The 19,331-nt window shown below is 35.3% G+C and overlaps 2 protein-coding genes across 2 annotated transcripts in view; both read right to left on the minus strand.

Moving 5' to 3' along the window:
* Positions 1–1,187: 1,187 nt before the first annotated feature.
* LOC119637336 (heparan sulfate glucosamine 3-O-sulfotransferase 6) lies at positions 1,188–6,843 on the minus strand. The gene is made up of 3 exons (XM_038033305.1): positions 5,610–6,843; positions 4,971–5,524; positions 1,188–2,388 (listed from the first exon to the last, which is right to left on the minus strand). The coding sequence occupies exons 1-3, from the start codon at positions 5,742–5,744 to the stop codon at positions 1,881–1,883; spliced, it is 1,197 nt and encodes a 398-aa protein (XP_037889233.1). The 5' UTR covers positions 5,745–6,843; the 3' UTR covers positions 1,188–1,880.
* A 503-nt stretch (positions 6,844–7,346) lies between these two features.
* Positions 7,347–19,331, minus strand: part of LOC119637484 (rapamycin-insensitive companion of mTOR) — a 62,149-nt gene continuing 50,164 nt past the window's right edge. Inside the window, exons 3-19 of the mRNA XM_038033508.1 lie at positions 15,210–15,396; positions 14,756–15,114; positions 14,531–14,684; positions 14,326–14,430; positions 13,832–14,240; positions 13,443–13,768; positions 13,193–13,369; positions 12,912–13,120; positions 12,519–12,813; positions 12,286–12,449; positions 11,808–12,140; positions 11,159–11,283; positions 10,777–11,069; positions 10,381–10,709; positions 9,997–10,308; positions 9,834–9,928; positions 7,347–9,777 (exon numbers count right to left, since the gene is read on the minus strand). Coding sequence (XP_037889436.1) covers positions 7,385–9,777; positions 9,834–9,928; positions 9,997–10,308; positions 10,381–10,709; positions 10,777–11,069; positions 11,159–11,283; positions 11,808–12,140; positions 12,286–12,449; positions 12,519–12,813; positions 12,912–13,120; positions 13,193–13,369; positions 13,443–13,768; positions 13,832–14,240; positions 14,326–14,430; positions 14,531–14,684; positions 14,756–15,114; positions 15,210–15,396 — 6,265 coding nt within the window. The 3' untranslated portion in view covers positions 7,347–7,384. The remainder of the gene's footprint in view (positions 9,778–9,833; positions 9,929–9,996; positions 10,309–10,380; positions 10,710–10,776; positions 11,070–11,158; positions 11,284–11,807; positions 12,141–12,285; positions 12,450–12,518; positions 12,814–12,911; positions 13,121–13,192; positions 13,370–13,442; positions 13,769–13,831; positions 14,241–14,325; positions 14,431–14,530; positions 14,685–14,755; positions 15,115–15,209; positions 15,397–19,331) is intronic.

The raw sequence follows: 19,331 nt of genomic DNA on the forward strand, positions 1-19,331 counted from the left end.
TTTAAGTTGTCAAGTTAGCCTAGTTTTTTGTTTCTTTAAAAAGGAAAGTTCATTGAATTTTTGAATTTCGCACAGTATATCTTTTACGAGCATGACGTATATAATCGAATAAATTTTATATAATTTTGAAAGAAAAAAAAAAAAGAGTTAAATAATAGCCTTGCGAGCAGTAAACAGGCTTTATAGCAAGAAGGAACGGGTTGTGTTATCGACAAATCTTCGAGAGCAAGAGTCGAAAAAATACATACAAATAGAATGCTATATTTTGTACAACGGGAGCGGGGTAAAACCAGCTCTCAATTTGTGAGTGATATTGCGCTTCAAGTTATTGCAGCTCGTAAAATTCAATATTTCTTCCGACACCGTGTTAGTAGTAAACGATTGAATGCTTATTTTGTTCTCGTAACGCCAGCAGCTGCGCAGGTTGCCTGCGAAATTGTCTCAATGACTGCTCATTTGACCGTTCAGAATGAACCAGGGGACAACGAGGAAAAAGCTGATGTTGGTCCGATCGATTTCTTTAACATTGACTGGTGAGATGAGATGACTCGTTCACACGCACTTACACATACAGACCCACAAACATTGTAAAAATTTTAGACGGCAATTTTCGTCATCGACCACGCGAAGTGTAAAAAAATTCTGCCTGAAAATGAATGTGATGCGCCCACAATAGGCAAAAACATGCAATAATTTACAGCAGGTATTGCTTGCTTGATATCGAAATGATCATTGATCATTGATATTGCAATGCAATATGGCCTCAATACGAGTTGTAGGGCAAAATTTACTCGATTGCATAATTTGAATATGATATGTATGTATGAGATATGAAGTTACTTCGCAAGACAAGAAAATCAATTGGAAAACTTTTTTTCATTAATATTTGTATATAAATTTTGATGTATTCTTTCGCTATAATATGATATATATATATATAATATATATATATAATTAATTATTAATAATAATTTCTTATTCTATTGGTTACTAAATGTTGTATGTATATAATCCATATATATATACATATATATATATGTATCGGTATATAATAGTAAGACAATCTATACAAAAAGGACTGAGAAGTAGGAAAATGCATAAAATTCATTTATATAAATTTTTTTTTTTTTTTTGTTTTAAGCTAAATATTGCTTGTAATTGCAGATATATTGTAAGTACTTAATTAAATATAATTAAAGATATGCTAAGGACATATGTGAGAGTCTCTATGAAAATAGAAAAGAAGCAAGCAAGAGAGTTAGTTGTTTCTTTTTTTATTTTTTATATATATATATTTTTGTTTTTCTTGTAATTCTAGGAAAATATTTTCTATTAAATGCTTTTCATGTTTGTTACACTTGCTGGAAGATTTTTTCATTTTCCATAATAGAGATGGTTTGTTGCATTTAAGCTCTGCTTTAATTAATATTGCAACTATCATTTTCTCCGAATTCGCTAAACCGCTAATTAATTAATAACTTTAAAAGCTTGGGAAAGAGCAGCTACAATTTTATATTAAATTTTCATTGGCTTTTAAGAGTTGTAGAGTTAAGGAACCAGTTTTCGCTATTAGAGAAAGCTATGACTTTTTAAAAAAGTCTAATTTGTATAAGTGTAGTGGCATCGTGTACGCATGTATATATATTTGTAAAATACAATTAATTCACATGTAAGTAAAATGCGCTTTCCTTCTTCTTAACATAATTCCATAAAGAGTATTTGTGCGTTTTGCTTTGTAAGATAATCTATTAAACAGTCTACAATACCTTCGCGTTTAAGATAACAAATAACTTTAATAATATTAAATTTTTTCTTAAATATCACTAACTCATATTTTATTTTATATAATATATAATTCCTCGTTCCTTATTACCTTAAGCTTATGGCCAAGCAAAATTGATGCCAGTCATTTGATAAAATCTACTATTAAAAGGTCTATAGAATTCACGCAGTCTTTCGATGGCAGCTATATCAATATGTGGATGATTGCGACCTTTCGTTTTGCCCAAACAATGCGGTGTTGAGCGTGCCTCTGATTTCAATAAACATGGAAATCCTTTAGTTGCATTAAAATAGAAATGTTTTTCAGTCACAACCCTTTTAAGGCCCAAAAAATCTTGCACTCTTCCGATTTCGTAGGCGGGATCCATAATCAAACGCTCGCCGCTAATAAAAAGCAATTGTGATAGTGGGAAATATTGCAACCACTTCTCTAGGTAACGTGCATAAACTCCAATTTTCACAGGACCCCAATTGGTATCCACGACAGCATACGAACCGTTCACAAAAGCCAACTCTTCAAAATGTTTCATATCAGATTTCTTACTGGCTGCTTGAGTATAATCGGATATCGCTCGCGTAACAGGATCACGAACAACCACCAATAGTCTGCAAGAAAAATGAAAACTTCTCTCAATATCATCAATATATTCGCTTAGCCAAGCAAATGTATATTTGAAGAAAAATTCTCTCTTACTACGCGTTTCAATTGAAATTCTTATTATAAATCGTATACGTGGTATTTGAAGCCAACCGATTCATGGTCGTCACCTAGAAAGACATAGTTTCAAGAAGCACGCGATTAAAATTTTAAGTAACGATTTCTCTCGAAAAATCAGCCTCGATTTCGACCTGGACGATGTGAGACTTCAACACGATCGCATAATCTACGGAAATGCTATTTTAAACTGGCCACCAAGATCATGATAGCATGGTATAATTCCACGGGAATTTTTTTCTTTGCGATTATGCTAACGGGTAAAGCCATTGTAAATTATTCAAAAAGCCATTCCTTTCTTAAACTCCTTCCACTAAATAGTCAAACATGACTGATTCGATTGATGTTTTGAAAATATGCGTGAATTTGAAATTTTAATACGTTCATCTCGCAAGACGATTTCTGAAGACCGTAAAAAGCATAATTCGAAAAATTTTCATTGTTCTCATCTGATTTTTTACAATATCTTTAAAATAACCTCCTCTCAAGAAATACGTAGGCATTTTTTAATAATAAAAGGGTATTTTTTGGTCAAAAATTGAACTTGATTTAAAATTGAACACATTTGATTGAAAATCAGTATTTGTAAGGTGGCGTACGTATTTTGATGGCTATAGACATACAGATTAAATGATTTTTTTTTTTCATTTTTTTAAGTGAAATTCGGACCAATTTCCTTTAATTGACAATGGCTTGTGAGGACGCCTCCGGTATTATCACTTTTTTTAATATATTTCAGTAATCATTTTTTTTTTCTAATGCACTCAAATTTATCTGTAATAATTTCGCCAAATATTATTATTCTATCATCTTTCCTTTTATCCTAAAAATATTGTTATAAAAAACTTGTCCTTTTTCTAAGACTATATATTGGTCATTGGTATATAAGTAATTGATTTACTTCAATGACCGCAAACACTCTACGAATTCAAAATGAAAATTATTTGTGTTATGGGAATTTTTACAAAAATGCAGACACGAGGTAATTCACAATATCTAAAATAAAAAAAAATCATGTCGATGTCTTACATCATTTTGCTTTTATTTCCAATTACAAATATATAGTTCTTCTTCGATCACTCTGGGCATGCGCACATGTCCTATATATGCATATGCGTCGTTTAGTTAGCGGGGTAAACATAAAAATTTTATATATATATAAAACGATTTAAAGTACGAACATTCAAATGAGATGTTTTAAAATTTCCTGGCATAGCGATCATTAGTTTACAAATGTCAGTTGCTTTAGTGCTGCACTGCTTCAATAATTTCCAAAACAATCGAAAATTCCGAATTTCGTACGTTGACTAAACGTTGCGCTTTAATAAGAAAACCTATCGTTAATAATTAGGACTGACTTGAAATAAGTTGTTGCGGCTCTTGTCTGCGCGAAAAAATGAGTTTGTGGCTATCTTGCGAATGTTAAACAACCCATATACACATCGATGGTGCTGAAGGCCCTTGTCGTCCGAATATGGCAGTTAGTCGAAAAAACATTGAGCAAAATGTGGAAAATTCAAAAATAAATTTACGTGAGGTAACTCACACCCTAAAGATATCAAAAGTCAGTAACCATGAGAAACATCTGCTCGAAGCGGGTATCGCGTTTGCTCACTTTTGATCAAAAAGAGTAGAGAGAGATTTTTTCATGCGATACATAACAAGGGAGGAAATATGGCATCATTGTTGCACTCACGAATCAAAGAGTAATTATTTTGCAGCATTATAAGGGCGTTTGAATAACAAAATTGCAAAAAAACCGAGAAGTTAGACCGGAGACTTATTGAGTGATTTGATACAACAAAATGCTTGACCAATTTGTTAATAAGATAATTCAAAAAGGCATAAATGCCAACGTGAAAAGCAAAGCATTATTAGTGCGTTTGAATTATTACGATTATGAAAACAATGATTCCAAATCAAGAAGACAAAAAAATCCATTTCATCAAGACACTACACCCGTGTTGCAAATCGTTGGCTATAGTGAAGAAATTGCATGAATTGAAGTTCGAATTGTTTTCACATCCTACAGTATTCTCCAGGTTTACCTCCCGACGCTTATTGCCTGATCGCGAATCTCAAAAGAATGCTCTGCTTAAAGAGATATGACTCCAATAAAGGGATGATCGCCGAAATTGAAGAGTATTTTGTAGAACTGAACTAATCGTTCCATAAGAACGCTATAGAATTGTTAGAGAAGCGTTGATACAATTGTTGGCGTCACCCTTAAATTGTCGTGTCGTTATTAGGTAATGCTGCGAGCTTCATTGCGATATTTCTTTAAGAGGATTTTTATAAACTTTTTGAAGGGAAATTTTCTCAAAATTCTTACATAACTTTATTAAAAAAAAAAAAAAAAAAAAAAAAAAAAAAAAAATAATATCAAAATAAATTTAAAATAATATCAATGTTTTTATAAAATTTCGGAATTTCTGTCAAATGAACTACTGTTGTAAACTTCTTTTTTACTCACTTTGTGCTAGCGTTCATTTTATGCACTCGATGTGGTACATCTTTGGTTACAAAATAGCTGGGTGTCTTTTCCATAGTAATTTGTCCCTCAATCGTATAAGGCATATGATGACGATACCAATGTAATCCTCGTTGATAATGACGATCGAAAAAATGCACCTCACAGCCGGCGGCCCGTACATCCGGGTGTAAGCGTATAAATTCTAATAACGCTCTCGTACCGCTCTTTTTTACGCCTATTATTAAAGTGTCAGGTAAATGACGTGACGGCCGAGAGCCCGGTTGACGCAATAAACGATATTTAGCAAAAGCTTCCAATACATGAGCACTAATAGTAGTAATTGAATTAATACTGGTGGAATTGTTACTACTATTACTAATTGTGGTGGCACTGTTATTTGTGCTATTCATCGAGCTTAGAGGCACAATGTGTACACCAATATGGGAATTTGTATTGATGAAGCTATTATTATTATTGTTTGCATAGGGAGTTATTGTAACATTTGCAACGACTTCCAATAGATTTGTAGATATTAACAATTGACGCGAAGCATTCTTTTTAAAAAATGAAGAAGAGAGATATAATATTATTTTTCCTTAACATTCATTGAGGAGAGATATAAATTTTTGTTTTTTTTACCCTTTTAAAACTGCGATTAATGCTGGTTAAGAGGCAAGAATTAAAAGTGTAGGACACATAGATTAAAGACATACAAATCAGTATGGTAATCACCAGACTGCGATTACTTAAACCATTAAACCAGGCAATAAACATTTTTCATTTTACGCAGCCCTCACTTATATACAAATCAAAACACTACACAATGGAATTCACGAGCATTTCCTTTTTTGAACAAAAAAAAAAACGCATCCTTTTCTTAAACACTTCATTTCATTACTTCCATAAAATCCGTTTTTCCGTATTAAAAATTTTCCTTTTCTCTTACATTTTTCGGGGTTTTTTTCTGTCTTTTCTTCGCTTCCACCCCCAGTTGTTCGATAACAAATTTTGCAAAAAAAACAAAAAACAAAAAACAAGAAACAAAAATGGAAAAAAAGAAAAGAAAAATTGACTGATAGAGTAAGTGTTTGAAGTTGCTATTTGGTGTTGCTTGGTGCCTTTGTTTTTCTTCATTTAAAACCATGTTGCTTTGCACGCAGCCATACACAAGCATTGCACGCCTTGCACAAAACACTCAAGGAAAACTAACGACGAAATGAAAAATGGCAATAAATAGCGTGAGCTCGCGCTCACACTCGCAATTGTGTGCCCGCTCAGAAGGAATAAACTAATACGTCGATGTCTAGCCCAGACAACGGTCGACATTTGTTGTTCAGCGAGTGTGTGTGCACGGGTGTGTGCTCATAAACGGTCATTGATTGTTTGCATCCTGCAATAGTATTATTGACGCGTAACCGTTTCCGCCTGCTTCACACTTTTATTCACATTCTGCCAGCGAATTCATTCATAAGTATTTACCTTTTTAAGTCACATTTCACTTTATTTCGATTTGCAAATTGTTTTTCTAGTCCGAAATTAATTTTTTACACTCCTTTAAGCTTACATTCATAACAGTTTCTTCCACAAATAAAAAAAGCACGAACTTGCGCAGTACTGTAAATTGAGCGCTAAAAGAGCGCTTGACCAAAGCAAAAGCAAGCAAACATTGGCAAATAATATCAAATTAAGTGTATTTGTTGAGTTACTTACTGTCCAGTCAGAAAATGTGGTCGGCAATCCGAAAAGCCGGTCAAAACCAAAGATTTTAAGCGATGCGGAAGACTCTTGCGATCTGAATTCATATCAACAAAGAAAGCGCTATGTGAATTCGTATATATCTTAATGCTAAAGACAGCTCTTGGCCTTCAACACCGCATATTTAAACTCAATATTTACTTAACTAGGCAGTTAGTCAAGTGATTTTGCACATATGACGAAATAGATCGGCTTCTAAACTTCGACATATCTTAATGCAGGGCATATCTTACCAGATTATAAAAAACTGAACTCTCCCAATTTTCAAATTCCTTCAATTCGTCCAGATAAATACAAATGCTGCAAGTCACCTCAATCTAGATCTAGATAAGATGACTGCTAGAGAGAGAGAGAGAGAGGTAACCTAGATTCTTCTTTATTTCGAACAGAACAGTAATTGCTTAACAGTAATCTTTGCTAAGTGATACAACTTCGAACAAACGCCATCATCTAGCTATTATTAACTATCCGGTAGTCTGTGCGAATCCTTTCAACGAGCTTCCCTTATAATATTCAATAAATTTCATGGTCATTTTGCAGATCTTAGATCTTAAGTGCTGAGCGAAAATGAAAAGAAAACAATTTTTTTTTTTTTTAATGTTTTTTTCTCTTTCTCTATTTGCTTGCGGTATATTTAATAAATATTTTACAATTATTTTTTACGATTGCTTACTCGCATCAAAAATACTTGATGGTGGTGTTGTCGTAGTCATTGTTGTAGTGGTGGTGACATTAATCTTATGAATATCCGTGACGTCGTTGCGATTATCATTGTCAACATCACCACCACCGATACCACTATTAATCGCATTACCTGTTACTCGCGTTAGAGAAGTTGTATGATTGTTTGTTGTTGTTGTTACCGATGATGATGATGATGAGGCTATCGTAATCACAGAGGGTACTTGATTTAAAATAACTTCTGATTTTGAGGATTGTAAACGTTTTTCACAATACAGTTTGCCAATCGGTTGCGCCAGAGATGCAGCTAAACTTTTTGTAATTGTTAGCGGAAAGTTTGAACTTGCCTCAGACGAAGCAATAACTTCATTGGTCACGGGGGTAATGCCTGCCGTATAAGATTGTCTAGACGTAAGCGGATGATAATTGATGGTAGTGCCAAAGGAACCTTGCCTTAAAATAGTAGGTGGATTTGTGACTTTCAGGGGCGAGTTACTTTTACATGTCGCCGCTGTCGTTATGATTAGTGAATTTGATAATTTATTATTGTTGTTAGTGTTATTAGTATTGGCGTTCGTGCTGGTATGAGTTAATTGTTTATCGCTATTTATCGCGATGCCAATATTTGTACGTGTACGATGGGTTATGGGAAACTTATTCTTTGCAAAACTCAAATCCAATTCTAAAGTGTAAAATCGTCCTCTCGTGTATTTCTTGTTTTCGTTTTCGATGGGTTTGTTGCCAGGTGGTGATGTGAATGAAGTGCTGGAATTTAATTTGCTATTAATAGGATGTTGGCTAACGGTGCATATGCTGCTATGATTACTAGTTGTAGTTTTATCGCTACAATTACTGCTGCCGATTGGAGTAGTAATAACACCGGAAGTGGTGTGCAGCAGAGGTGTGGTTTGTGCAATAGAGTAGTTAGTGTATGAAGGACTATTTAGCTCAGGTTGGCAGTGTGCATCAGAGATGGGATTGAACGTTGATGAAGAATTTGTATCTAATCCATCAACCTCATCCCATTCAAACTTTGTTGAGCGATTAGGAAAAGGCAACCGTCCACTATTTTCAGATGTATCGTCATCGTCGTCATCTGAGGTAATTCGCAATTCTTTATTAAATTCGTGTACGGGAGGCGGCGCTGCTGGTGGCGGAGCCACAGCGAAATTTTTACAATTCGGCAATAAATGCAAGACTTTGGCACTAGTAGTACTCGCTGTTGTCTTAAGACGGGGCGATGGATCCGAATGTAAATTTTCACAGCTAGCTTCATAAACACTGGCCAGAGGTTGACTTTTCAAATGAGGTTTTAACGGCTGATTACTAAAATTAGAAGAGGAGGATGAAGAATTGGTGTTACTACTACTAATGCCCGGTAGTACTTCTCTGGCAGTTGTTTTACATGCACCGCCGCTACTATTTAATTCACTTAAAGAAGTTTCATTTTTATTCAATCCCGTCGCTTTATGCACTTCACATGATACAATATGTCTGCTGCTACCTTCTACACTTAAATCTACTATTCTTTGCTCCTCTTTTTTGAATTCTTTTTCTTTTCTAGCTATTATCTCAAGTGATTCATTGTGAAATGACTCAAAATCAAGGTCTAGGAAGAGTTCTTGTAAAAATCTCCGCGCATTCATGCGATAACTCCAACGGCCAAGAGTTTTGCAAACTTCAGAATAAAGACAAATGTCTTGAAAAGACGCGGGATGCTTTTGTTTTAATTCTAGTAAAGCCATTTTCGATTGTTTCGCGCTCACTGGATTAGCTAAACGTTGCACATTATACAAAATATTGGCAGTTAACTTGTCCGGCAAACTCTCCTCACTCAGCATGCTTTCGGGCGACTGAAATTGTCCCACGTCAAATAATTGAACCGATGAAACCGTAGTTGATTGAATTGGATGGGAAGCATTTTTTCCGCTACAGACAACAGCAACGCTTATACCACTTTCTGTTTTATTTGGTATGCTCTCTGCAGCGTGCGCACCCGTGTTTGTCAACGCAACAAAAGCATTTGCGTTCAACTCACAGATAACTGCATTAGCGGAGATATCACCAACCAACCGTTGACTATTTTGCCTATAAGAACGTCTAAGTCGTGAACAGTGCAAACAATTATTACGTCCATGTTTAGCACCAGTCCACTTAGAACGTTTACTCACTGACGAAACGTCGGAGAGCGACGATATAACTGACGATTCATCACCAGCTTCATTGTTGATAGAATCATTGAGGAACTGTTGTTTGGCAGTAAGCAGATTAACATCTATTAGATCTTGATCCCGTATGTCCTGTGACACGTAAGTACGGGAGAGATTACGACGAGGAAACAGATCCAAAATATTTTTCGGAAGACTAATTCCTAAAATTTTGCAAAGCTTTAAAAAAGTTTCTTCAAAATTCTTTATCATACCGTACCAGCGTAGCAAGGACCTTTGGAATCATTTTGAGATAAAAATTTCGGAGTATTTAATGTTGGTAATGGCACTTGCAATTCTTCCGAATCGAATTGTCTGTGAACATATTAGAAGAGCGTACATATGTATTAAAAAGTTTTTTAAAAGTCCATAAGTTTACTTACGCATACATGCGCAGGGATGTTTGACGATCTAAACTCCGGACTTTCATTTTTCTTTGCGAGTCTCCAAACGATGACTTACGAGGTCTAAAGGAAGCAAACGATAATAAATCTATGCGATCGACTATATCATAGAGTTCAGCTGCCGATTCGGATAATACCGGCCGACAATGACGGCGTAAGGACCGAAATTGTGCGTAACCCTTAACATCCGCCGGACCAATTCTGCGTTTCATCAAAGACGATCGGCCTAAAGGTATTTCTTGAAGATTCGACATACTTGGTATTGGAGTTAAAGGAAATTTTTGTTGTTCCCTGGAATTGCAAAAAAAAAAAAAAAAAAAAAAAATACCAAACAGAAGAGACATAATAAAGAACAAAATTTACCCCACAGTTACTGCTCTGCCAGTAACTGATTCACAGCTGCTTACTCCTGATGTATTTGAATCAGTATAGGAATTGTACCGCGTACGATAAGAATAGTGCGTACTGAATGATGTTATCATACCACCTGCAGTTCCAGTTGCAGCACCGGATCCACTTATTAAACTTATAACGTCAGTAGTCTTTGATTCAGATAAGGAACGTTGATGTTTTGCATGACGCGGATAAGATCCCTCGGGTAAAGTCTTCGATTTTGCTGAGGCAGGTATTATACTGCCACTAGTATTAGTACCACTACCGCTTGCACCAGCTGAGCCTTGCTTAAAAGACATCTAAGCAATATCGAGATTGATGCATTTTTGAAAAGTATTAAACAAAACAAATCTTTCATTCTCATACCTCTTCTCCGGACGTCTTAATACTATCCGTGGTTGTATTAGCGTCTTGAGCTTCAGAACTAGCGCTGGCTTCGCCTGTCATGGGATCACGTGCGGTACTGCTACTGCTTAACAGCAAATTCCAATTGCTACCCACATAACAAGAACTATCAATTTGATCTTGCATACCCGTGTAATTATATGGGGGCATGTCAACGCAGTGATGCCTAACGGGTGTAAAATTACCCGCTATCCAGTCTTCAGGTTGATGAACTGGCCAAATAGTATTACGATCATGACGCACGCTAAGCCAATCTATAAACATATATATATATATATATATATATATGTATATATGCATATAATTCAAAGCTCTACGAAACTTTTAACCACGTTCCACTTACTTAATTTAAATAATACATTAGCACCTGCATTAGTGCAACTGATAAGTCCTAACGCATTAAAGCAAGTAGCTCGTATAGAATAGACTTCACAATTAGTGGCCAATATAATCAATTTCTCGTATATTCTAAAACATAATCAAGAAAATAAATTGTAAATTTTAGAAATCGCAAGCTGTACGAGGTGTGAGTGAAAAATGTGAAAATTATCTAAAGGTAATAGTGATAATAAAATAAGCCCAAACTTAGCTTGAAATATTTCAAATACAGTCTTCTTTTTTAAAGAATTCATAAAATAGGCTTCTAGCTTTGATATAGAAAGGAAGGACCATTTCCCAGACTAGAATGTTTCTTCTTTTTTTTTTTTTTTTCTTTGCTTTCTTTGACTAAACAACAAATAGGAAACAATTCGGAAATTAGCGTAGGTTCGATCATCAGCTTATGTTTCATATTTAAAGACCTGCAAAAAATCGCACCAGTCACTTCGAAAGTCCACATTTCTTTTTTTTTTAAATTCGTGAAGAACCATTTCCATATGCCGCAGCATGATTTACGCTTGAGAAGTCTGCAAGCCTCGAAGAGTTAACAAAATAGACAACTTTTCTTAAAGGGTATAGCTCAGTTATAATTATCACTTTTGTTAAGGACTCACCTTTGATCTGTATCCAAAAAGTACTCGATACCATTTGAATGAGTTGACGCATGACCTACAGCCCATATAGCCGCTTTCAATTCTAAACATTCTCGTTCATCCGTACATTTGGCCTGATCGATTATATCGATCAATTGAGGTAAATCGCCAAATTTACGTAAAGCTGTAGTGCCCTGGGTCGTCTGAACCATTTGTCCATATAAATGAGGAGGTATATTTGGTGGTACAATAACGGGTCGAGTATTACAGTTACGTCTGCTATAATAACCATCTTCATTACGCACGTGCAATGTCAAACTGGAATGTGTATCAGCATCAACAAGCAAAACATATCTAAATATAAGAGAAAAGAAAAACTTCCAGTTAAAGACTATTTGTAGAGGGAATGCAATCACCACAAAAATCACAGCATTTAAGCAGATAAAAAAAAAAAGGTAAAGCTGTAATTGTTGCAGCTTGATTACGACACTCTGCTCGCCTTTTGTTGTAACCGTTTCTCCAGTACTCAATTTCTTCCTTGATTTTTGCTTTAAGTTGATTCAAACCACGGGAAATTGAATAGTAACGAGCCATTAGCAAACGCCCTACATCACCCAACGGCTTCAAGTTCGGCCACAGACTAACAATTTCCTCTAAGTAATACTAACAGAGAGAATTATGAAAAGTTATCACATATTTTGTAATAAATATGGAAGAATGAATTAAATTTACCTTTTCATGGCAAGCTTCCTCTAAAACTTCCATGGCAGCTAAAACCACACTGCGATCTGGATCCTTAGTTTGTTGTATAATCATGGGTATACCCCATTCTTCAAAATTGGGAATTCGAGCTCTAAGTAAAACCATCAGAAACTGCGTGGCGTATAATCGACCGCTACGGGCTTTGGCAGACGTTAAAGCGTTTTCTAAAACTTTACGTGTAACCGAATCCATTGTATAATCTAAACCCGAAACTATTAATTTCACATAACACACGTGGTCGGTATTTCGTACCAAATTAACAAGGCTAATTTGCATGAAAAATGATAATTATTTATTAGTTAATGAAAATTATTTTAAAATTTTAATTAAAAAAAAAAAAAAAGGATAGGTATATATACTTACTGTTCGAATACGGCGGTATTGGTTAGAATACTGATACCCTTTTGCACGCGGCACATGCGTCCAATATATAAAAAATACTGCTGACACATAGTGTTGTTAACATGCTGCGGACTAAAGAGGCAGTCGTGTGCACGATTTGATGTCGTTATAGCCAATAAATGTTGTGCGACATCCGAAAAAAAGTCCGTTAATAAACGCATGCTTTCCAACTAATGAAGCATTCAATTTTTATAATAGAGATAAGAATTTTAATTTATAATAAATGGCAAAAAATATTTTACCGAATGACTTGCTAAAAGCCAATCAATTAAATCTAAACCCACTGTTACGTAAGTTGGCAAGGAACGTCCCGGTACTAGTTCTTGATGAGAAAATAAATTATTACTTGGTTTGAAATATTCAACAAGAGCTTTAAGGAACTTTGCAATAGTATCATCCATTTTACGTATTAGATTAGACTAAAAATAATGAAAATAATTTTTTTTTTTGAAAAGATGTATTTGTCCTATTTAATTAATTAAAGAAACTTACCCTTAAGATAGTGCTTATGACTTCCCAATCCCAACCCATACTATCTGGCATTTGAAAAACTTTCGAATCTTTAATTAAACGATTTACTTTAATATTTTCCAAAAACGGTAGAAACTTGCATTTTAAACGAAAACTTGAACGACGCGCTGACGAGGATTGCGAATTCGATTCCTCACTTGAGGATACCGAATCCAAATGAGTCCTTTCTAATGACATAACGGTCGTGTTAAGACCGCCGGCCGCTGTAGATGGTGATTGTTGACTTAACGTCAATGATAAATCCTGAGCATTAATTTCACGTCTAAATAGGCGGGTATGTACAAGGGCTAAGGTTTAAAATTAAAAATTGTGAAATGCATTTACCTTAAAATGTTTTTATAAATACCTACAGCCTTCTTGTATAATGCTATCCAAAAAGAGACTATTCGAAGCCGGCCGATTGCGCATCATTTTCTGGTAATGCTGTAGGGTAGCAATGGCAGCACTAGCATAACGGTTATCCCGGGCACCATGCGAAATTAATAAAGGCAATGCTGGACTGGTACTGCAAATGTCAGGCGGTAAGTGCGTGTGCATCAAATGCAAAATTTTTCCTATTAATATTGTGGCTGCCACTGATACAGTTGCTTCGCCTGCTATAATAACCTCTACTAAGGCATTAAGGAGACCAGTTTCAAGGAAACAAAACAATTGCAAGGCTAACTGTTGTTCACAAACGTTTGGAGCTCGAGAAGCTAAACTTGGCAATATACTGCGCCCCTCTGCCGCTACGAAACCATTGTTTAAAAGCCAATTGTCCTAACGGTCAACAGATATATTAATTATATTAATATTATAATAAATAATATGTTTTTTTTTTTTTAGGTAACATTTAGAAAATTACCTGAAAGTCAGATGGATCAATGGCCTGTAAGGCCACTGAATAATCATCAGTCCAAGTAGGTTGTGGAAGACTTAATAATTCATATAACAATTCCAATATTGCTTTCTATCTCAAACAATTAAACATAAATAAATAAATAAATAAAATAAAATCGTTTTAAAAGAGAGAAATATTTTCCTAATTATTTTCACTCTGCGAAACTTACTCTCACTTCAATTTGATTTAAAAATAAAGCATCGACTATTGCTTTTAAACCTGATTGTTTGCTTGGATCACAGAATTCAATGGTCCCAATCCAGCTACGTAATACCGATAACAAAGCCAAACGACAACTCGTATAACGTAATTCCCGTGCATCTCTATGCAAAGAGAAATTCCATTAAAGAATACTTGCAGCTTGATTTTCTTCTTTCCAATTTTAATTACTCACTTATTTTTGTCCATTATCCCTAAACGATAGGTAAAATCGCAATATGGTGCCGCTAAACAATCCAAGCGTACACCGCATATATTACGTGTTTGTGGCCATTCCAATAGATAGAGTAGTACGCCACTTAAGCTTTCTGCTATACGGGGATTATGACACTCGAGCACGTTTCGTGTTATGGATGTTACACCACCACAACAAATGAGCAATGAGGGATTTAGAACAGCGAATTCACACAATGTAGCCAGACAGGCCCTTAATAAGTTATCATTCTCTTCAATGCCAGTATCCGCCAACGAAACTAAACATCGCACAACTACTGCACTAATATCAATGGCTGAGATGGCCAGCATTTTGCGTATCTGGAATAAAGCAGAGAGTACAACATGTTTCATTTAAAAAAAATAAATAAATAAAAATTTTTTTTGTCTTTTCCTTAAGCGAGTTAAGAGCTTACCAATTTCAATGCCTGTACTCGCTCGTCATCGTTTTTCAACATCAAATCAATGGATCGACATAACAAATATGGTAATTGCATTGAATTAAATATTTTGATATCATCCGTAGTGGCCAAGACGTAGCGTATCGTCCGCAAAGCAGCCGCCCGTACTTGGGTAAATGTGTGAATCAGTGAGGCACTCAGACTGAAAAAAATTGAAATAATTTTTTTTTTATTTTTTTTTATACAGCCTATGAGACTAATGTGTAAGGAAAAGTATTAATTATTCGCTTTTTATCTTTGGATGTACAATAAACATCCGTACCTTTATACATATACACATACCATACATGCTACATGCCATAAAATTAATACGAGTTGTAGGCCATAATTAAATTAAGCAAACGGGAAGTTTAGAATTTATTTAACTTGCTTATGTAAACAAAAAAGGAAACACAAGCAAACTTAACCGGAGGGTACAGACAAATGTAATACACCGTTTATTGGATTGTATTTCATTTGTTTTTTTATTGCACATCGTTTAACCAACCAATGTTCAACGGATTGTCGTCGTACAAATATCGACAACAAAAAAAAAAACGAGTGTTAATATTATTGGCGTATCGGTAACTCCGCTCCTTATGTGTTTGGTTGAACAACAACTACGTTTGTGCAAAAGAAGTTTATGATCATTAGTTCTCAGTTTTGAACATATCGTGATTTTGCTTTGTCGCAGTCGAGCCGCGATCTGCTGTTGACTTGGCTTAAATTCACTTCCATCTAAGTTGCATTTCACACAAATACATTAGATTCATCTTACTAGATATTAGGGAGTCCTATATGGGCCAGTTAGTATATTAATGTTACTTAAAAATCGGAATAATCTGGAAAGTTTAACGCACAAGTACGTTGATAATGTAAAAAAAATTTGTCCTATTATTGGGAATAGAATGCCATAAGTACTTGTAATGAACAATTTAAACCTCTAACCTAAGCAAATATTCATAAAAGTGTTAGCGAGAGACTTTGAGCATTTGTTCGGCTCAGTGACATTTCACAAGTTGAAGATTCAAATTCCACATTTGTAGCCTAGAAATACGCCCAAAAATCATTCAACATCGTATATTCTTAACCACGTTAAAATTCTATTAGGGGGTCGCAAAAATTTTGGCCAGCGACTTCTACAGGCAAAAATGATAAATAAATGGGAAACACCCGGGTACCTAACGATTAAATTCGACGATTTTGACCTTGCTCTGCATAAAATCACAGTGATTCATTTAATATTATTGCTTTAGTCAGTGCACGACGACGCTAATTGTGGGACGCTCAAAATTCTTCTTCTTCCAAATTCATTGTTTTCATTGTTTATGTGAAGAAACCTGCTGCTGGCGAACTCGTCCAAACACGTTCAAAGGCTTATGGTGATGCTGCTCCATCGTATTCCAATTGAAGGTTTCGGTTCCAACGGTTTAAAAGTTGCGGCACGAATTGACTGAAAACGCCATTTTTTGGCCACTTGTTGTAGGAGTTGTTTGGGATACATTGTGGTTTGGCTAGCACAAGCCTCCGCAAAGTTGAAGCAGTGCGAAAAGAGGGCGGTGGGTGGATCGCTGGTCAACCAATACAAATTATTTCGACATGATATCTCTGCGTTGCCAACAATGCTGTAAAATGTTCTAGAAAATGATGGAAACTATTTGGGTTAATATATATATATTGAACGAATTTTCCAATGCCTTTTCCAGGTTAATAAAAGGGTCAACATTTTTACAACCCTCTAATAATTCAATTTAGAAATGTCCCTCCCCATAATTCGTCACCAGTCGTTGAAAATTGCATATGTTAGGTAAAAAGCTGAAAACTAATCAACATTTTTTTGATTTGGTGGCATAAATCAAATGTTAAAAGTAGTTTTGACTCAATCCCAAACGATATATGTATGAGATTTGATTTGAAGCTTAGCAGTAAAGAGTTGTGACGATTGGGAATTTAAAGATTTCGAAAAAAAACTAACTAAAACTAACAACACTTCCTTTTATTTATTGTAAAAGACGGTCACCTCTATGTGAGTTGACGACATCATTCATAATGGCTTGAGTATATTGATGAATCTGCAAAATATTGAAACAAAAATCATCTTTCATTTAATGTGAAATACTGTGTGTCTTCGCTCATTACGGATGGACGGCGCTTTAGCTAAAGACGCTTATGTAGCAAACGTAATACAATAGATTAGAGTTATGAACATATACCGGCTATGGTACATAACTATGAAGATACAGTAGGTTAAGAGCGAATTAACATATTTTTTAGAGCGATTTATTATATTCTGTTGATCGGTGGCAAATTTTGAATTGTTTTAAGCATGTCCGTCAATCCGTTTGTGTAATGTTTGCTGTAAACGTTCTCCTGGCCGCAAAAAAGAAGCTATTCACCCCCTCTAGTCCCAAAGTTAGCCGAGACATTCAAAATTCTTGTGCGCAGATTGATAATGAAAATTGGTCAAAGAACACGCCTACAATAAAGTGAGAGTTCTTCTATTTAAAAAAAAAGAAATAAAAAATTGTTTTTTTGATCATAATTCATAAACTATAGCAGATGAATGTACAACAATTTGAACACATATTTTATGAGCGATGATGCTGCACCCCTATAAAATTGGCAAAAATTGACCACGCCTAGCCAATGTTATAGCGTATCAAGATGAATTTTTTTTTGTCAGTATCTTTATAACGTGCAGAAGCAAGCTTCCACAATCCCTTATAGTAAATAAATGCTTGGTCAGATTCAAATTCAAAATCCACTTAAGCATATCCCTACGTCCACCTGTGTCTCTGTCCGTCCACGCAACTGCGTTATATCTGTGCCTACAAACTTTGCAAAAGAATTCGAAAATGACCCAAACTTTTCATAGAACACGCCTACGATGTGCACAGACCTATTTAACAAAATCTGTAAGCACCTACGCTTTCCGTATTTTTTGCTTGCTCTCATAAAGTACAACACATACATCATAAAAATGTCCACTTTTATTAAAAATAGAAAAAATGAGCCGCGCCCACGCTATATTATAGGGTACGAAAATTTCCCTCTTTGTTGTTAGGTGTTCCCAGAACTTTTGATTATGTTTTCATTTGAAAAAGGCGTTTGTTCAAAAGATTCATACAATGCATATAAATCAAAATAGTTTCTATCATTTTTTACAATATTTTAGAATACTTTTGGCAGCATGGCAATGTTACGTCGAAATAATTTATATTGGTTGGGCAGAGATCCATCCACCGGCCCATTTTCGCAACTTTGCGGATCCGCGCGCCACCCAAGCCGCGCCGCACCGATCTGAACACGTGGTAATCAGGCGGCGCCATGTCCGATGAGTATGATGGGCAGAACTTCACACTCGAGCTACAACAGTACGCTCTGGACAACTCTTGCAGCAACAAGCAGCCAAACTGGCATGTCCCCCCTTCCGTGGTTATAATTATTTAAATTATGGAATATAATTCACAGTGGGAGCGTAAGCCGTCTGTGTTCGTTTTATAATTGCAGAACAGAGAGAAAGTTTCGCTTTTAGCTAAAAGTAGGCTCAAGAGGTCAACTTTGCTACCAAGAGGAGCTTCGCGCATTGCTTTTAATCAAAAGTAATTGGAAAAAGACGACATCACTCAATAGGACTCCGGTCTGACATATATATGATACATATACGACAACAGCTGTTGGCATATTTTTCTTGATAGTGCCAATTTTCAAGCGTAACGGACGATACGTATTAAATTCTCATGACTTTCCGATAATTAGTTTACAGGTTAGAGTGGTTTTAGTGCTATTTTGCCAATTTTCAGAACAACGAATAAAAAAAAGAGTTTCGAATGTTTACTGTTAGCACTGGTTTGAAGGATGTTATAGCGAGTCTGCTCTGTCGAAAGAATAAACTGTCGATTAACTTTTGCTGATTTTAAATAGAATGGTATTGGCAGCGGCGATGTTAAGCGCTCTGGTCAGCCGAACTCAGAAATTGTTTCCTAAATCGTAGAAAAAATGACGAAAATCGTTTTAGAAAACTAAAAAGTGAAGTTGCGGCAGATAGCTGACACTCATACAGATGGCAGAAGGCGGTGTATTTACACTTTTGCACGA

The sequence above is a fragment of the Glossina fuscipes genome, unplaced genomic scaffold (genome assembly GCF_014805625.2).
Source record: "Glossina fuscipes isolate IAEA_lab_2018 unplaced genomic scaffold, Yale_Gfus_2 59, whole genome shotgun sequence".
Lineage (NCBI taxonomy): Eukaryota > Metazoa > Arthropoda > Insecta > Diptera > Glossinidae > Glossina > Glossina fuscipes.

Bases quoted from the DNA above. Each gene is read 5' to 3' on its own strand.
- LOC119637336 (XM_038033305.1), bottom strand. From the start codon at position 5,744: ATGTTTATTGCCTGGTTTAATGGTTTAAGTAATCGCAGTCTGGTGATT. The intron at 5,525-5,609 runs GTAAAAAAAACA...TTTTTTAAAAAG, and splicing joins TTAATCGCAGTTTTAAAAGG to AATGCTTCGCGTCAATTGTT. The intron at 2,389-4,970 runs GTGAGTAAAAAA...TTTTTCTTGCAG, and splicing joins AAAATGAACGCTAGCACAAA to ACTATTGGTGGTTGTTCGTG.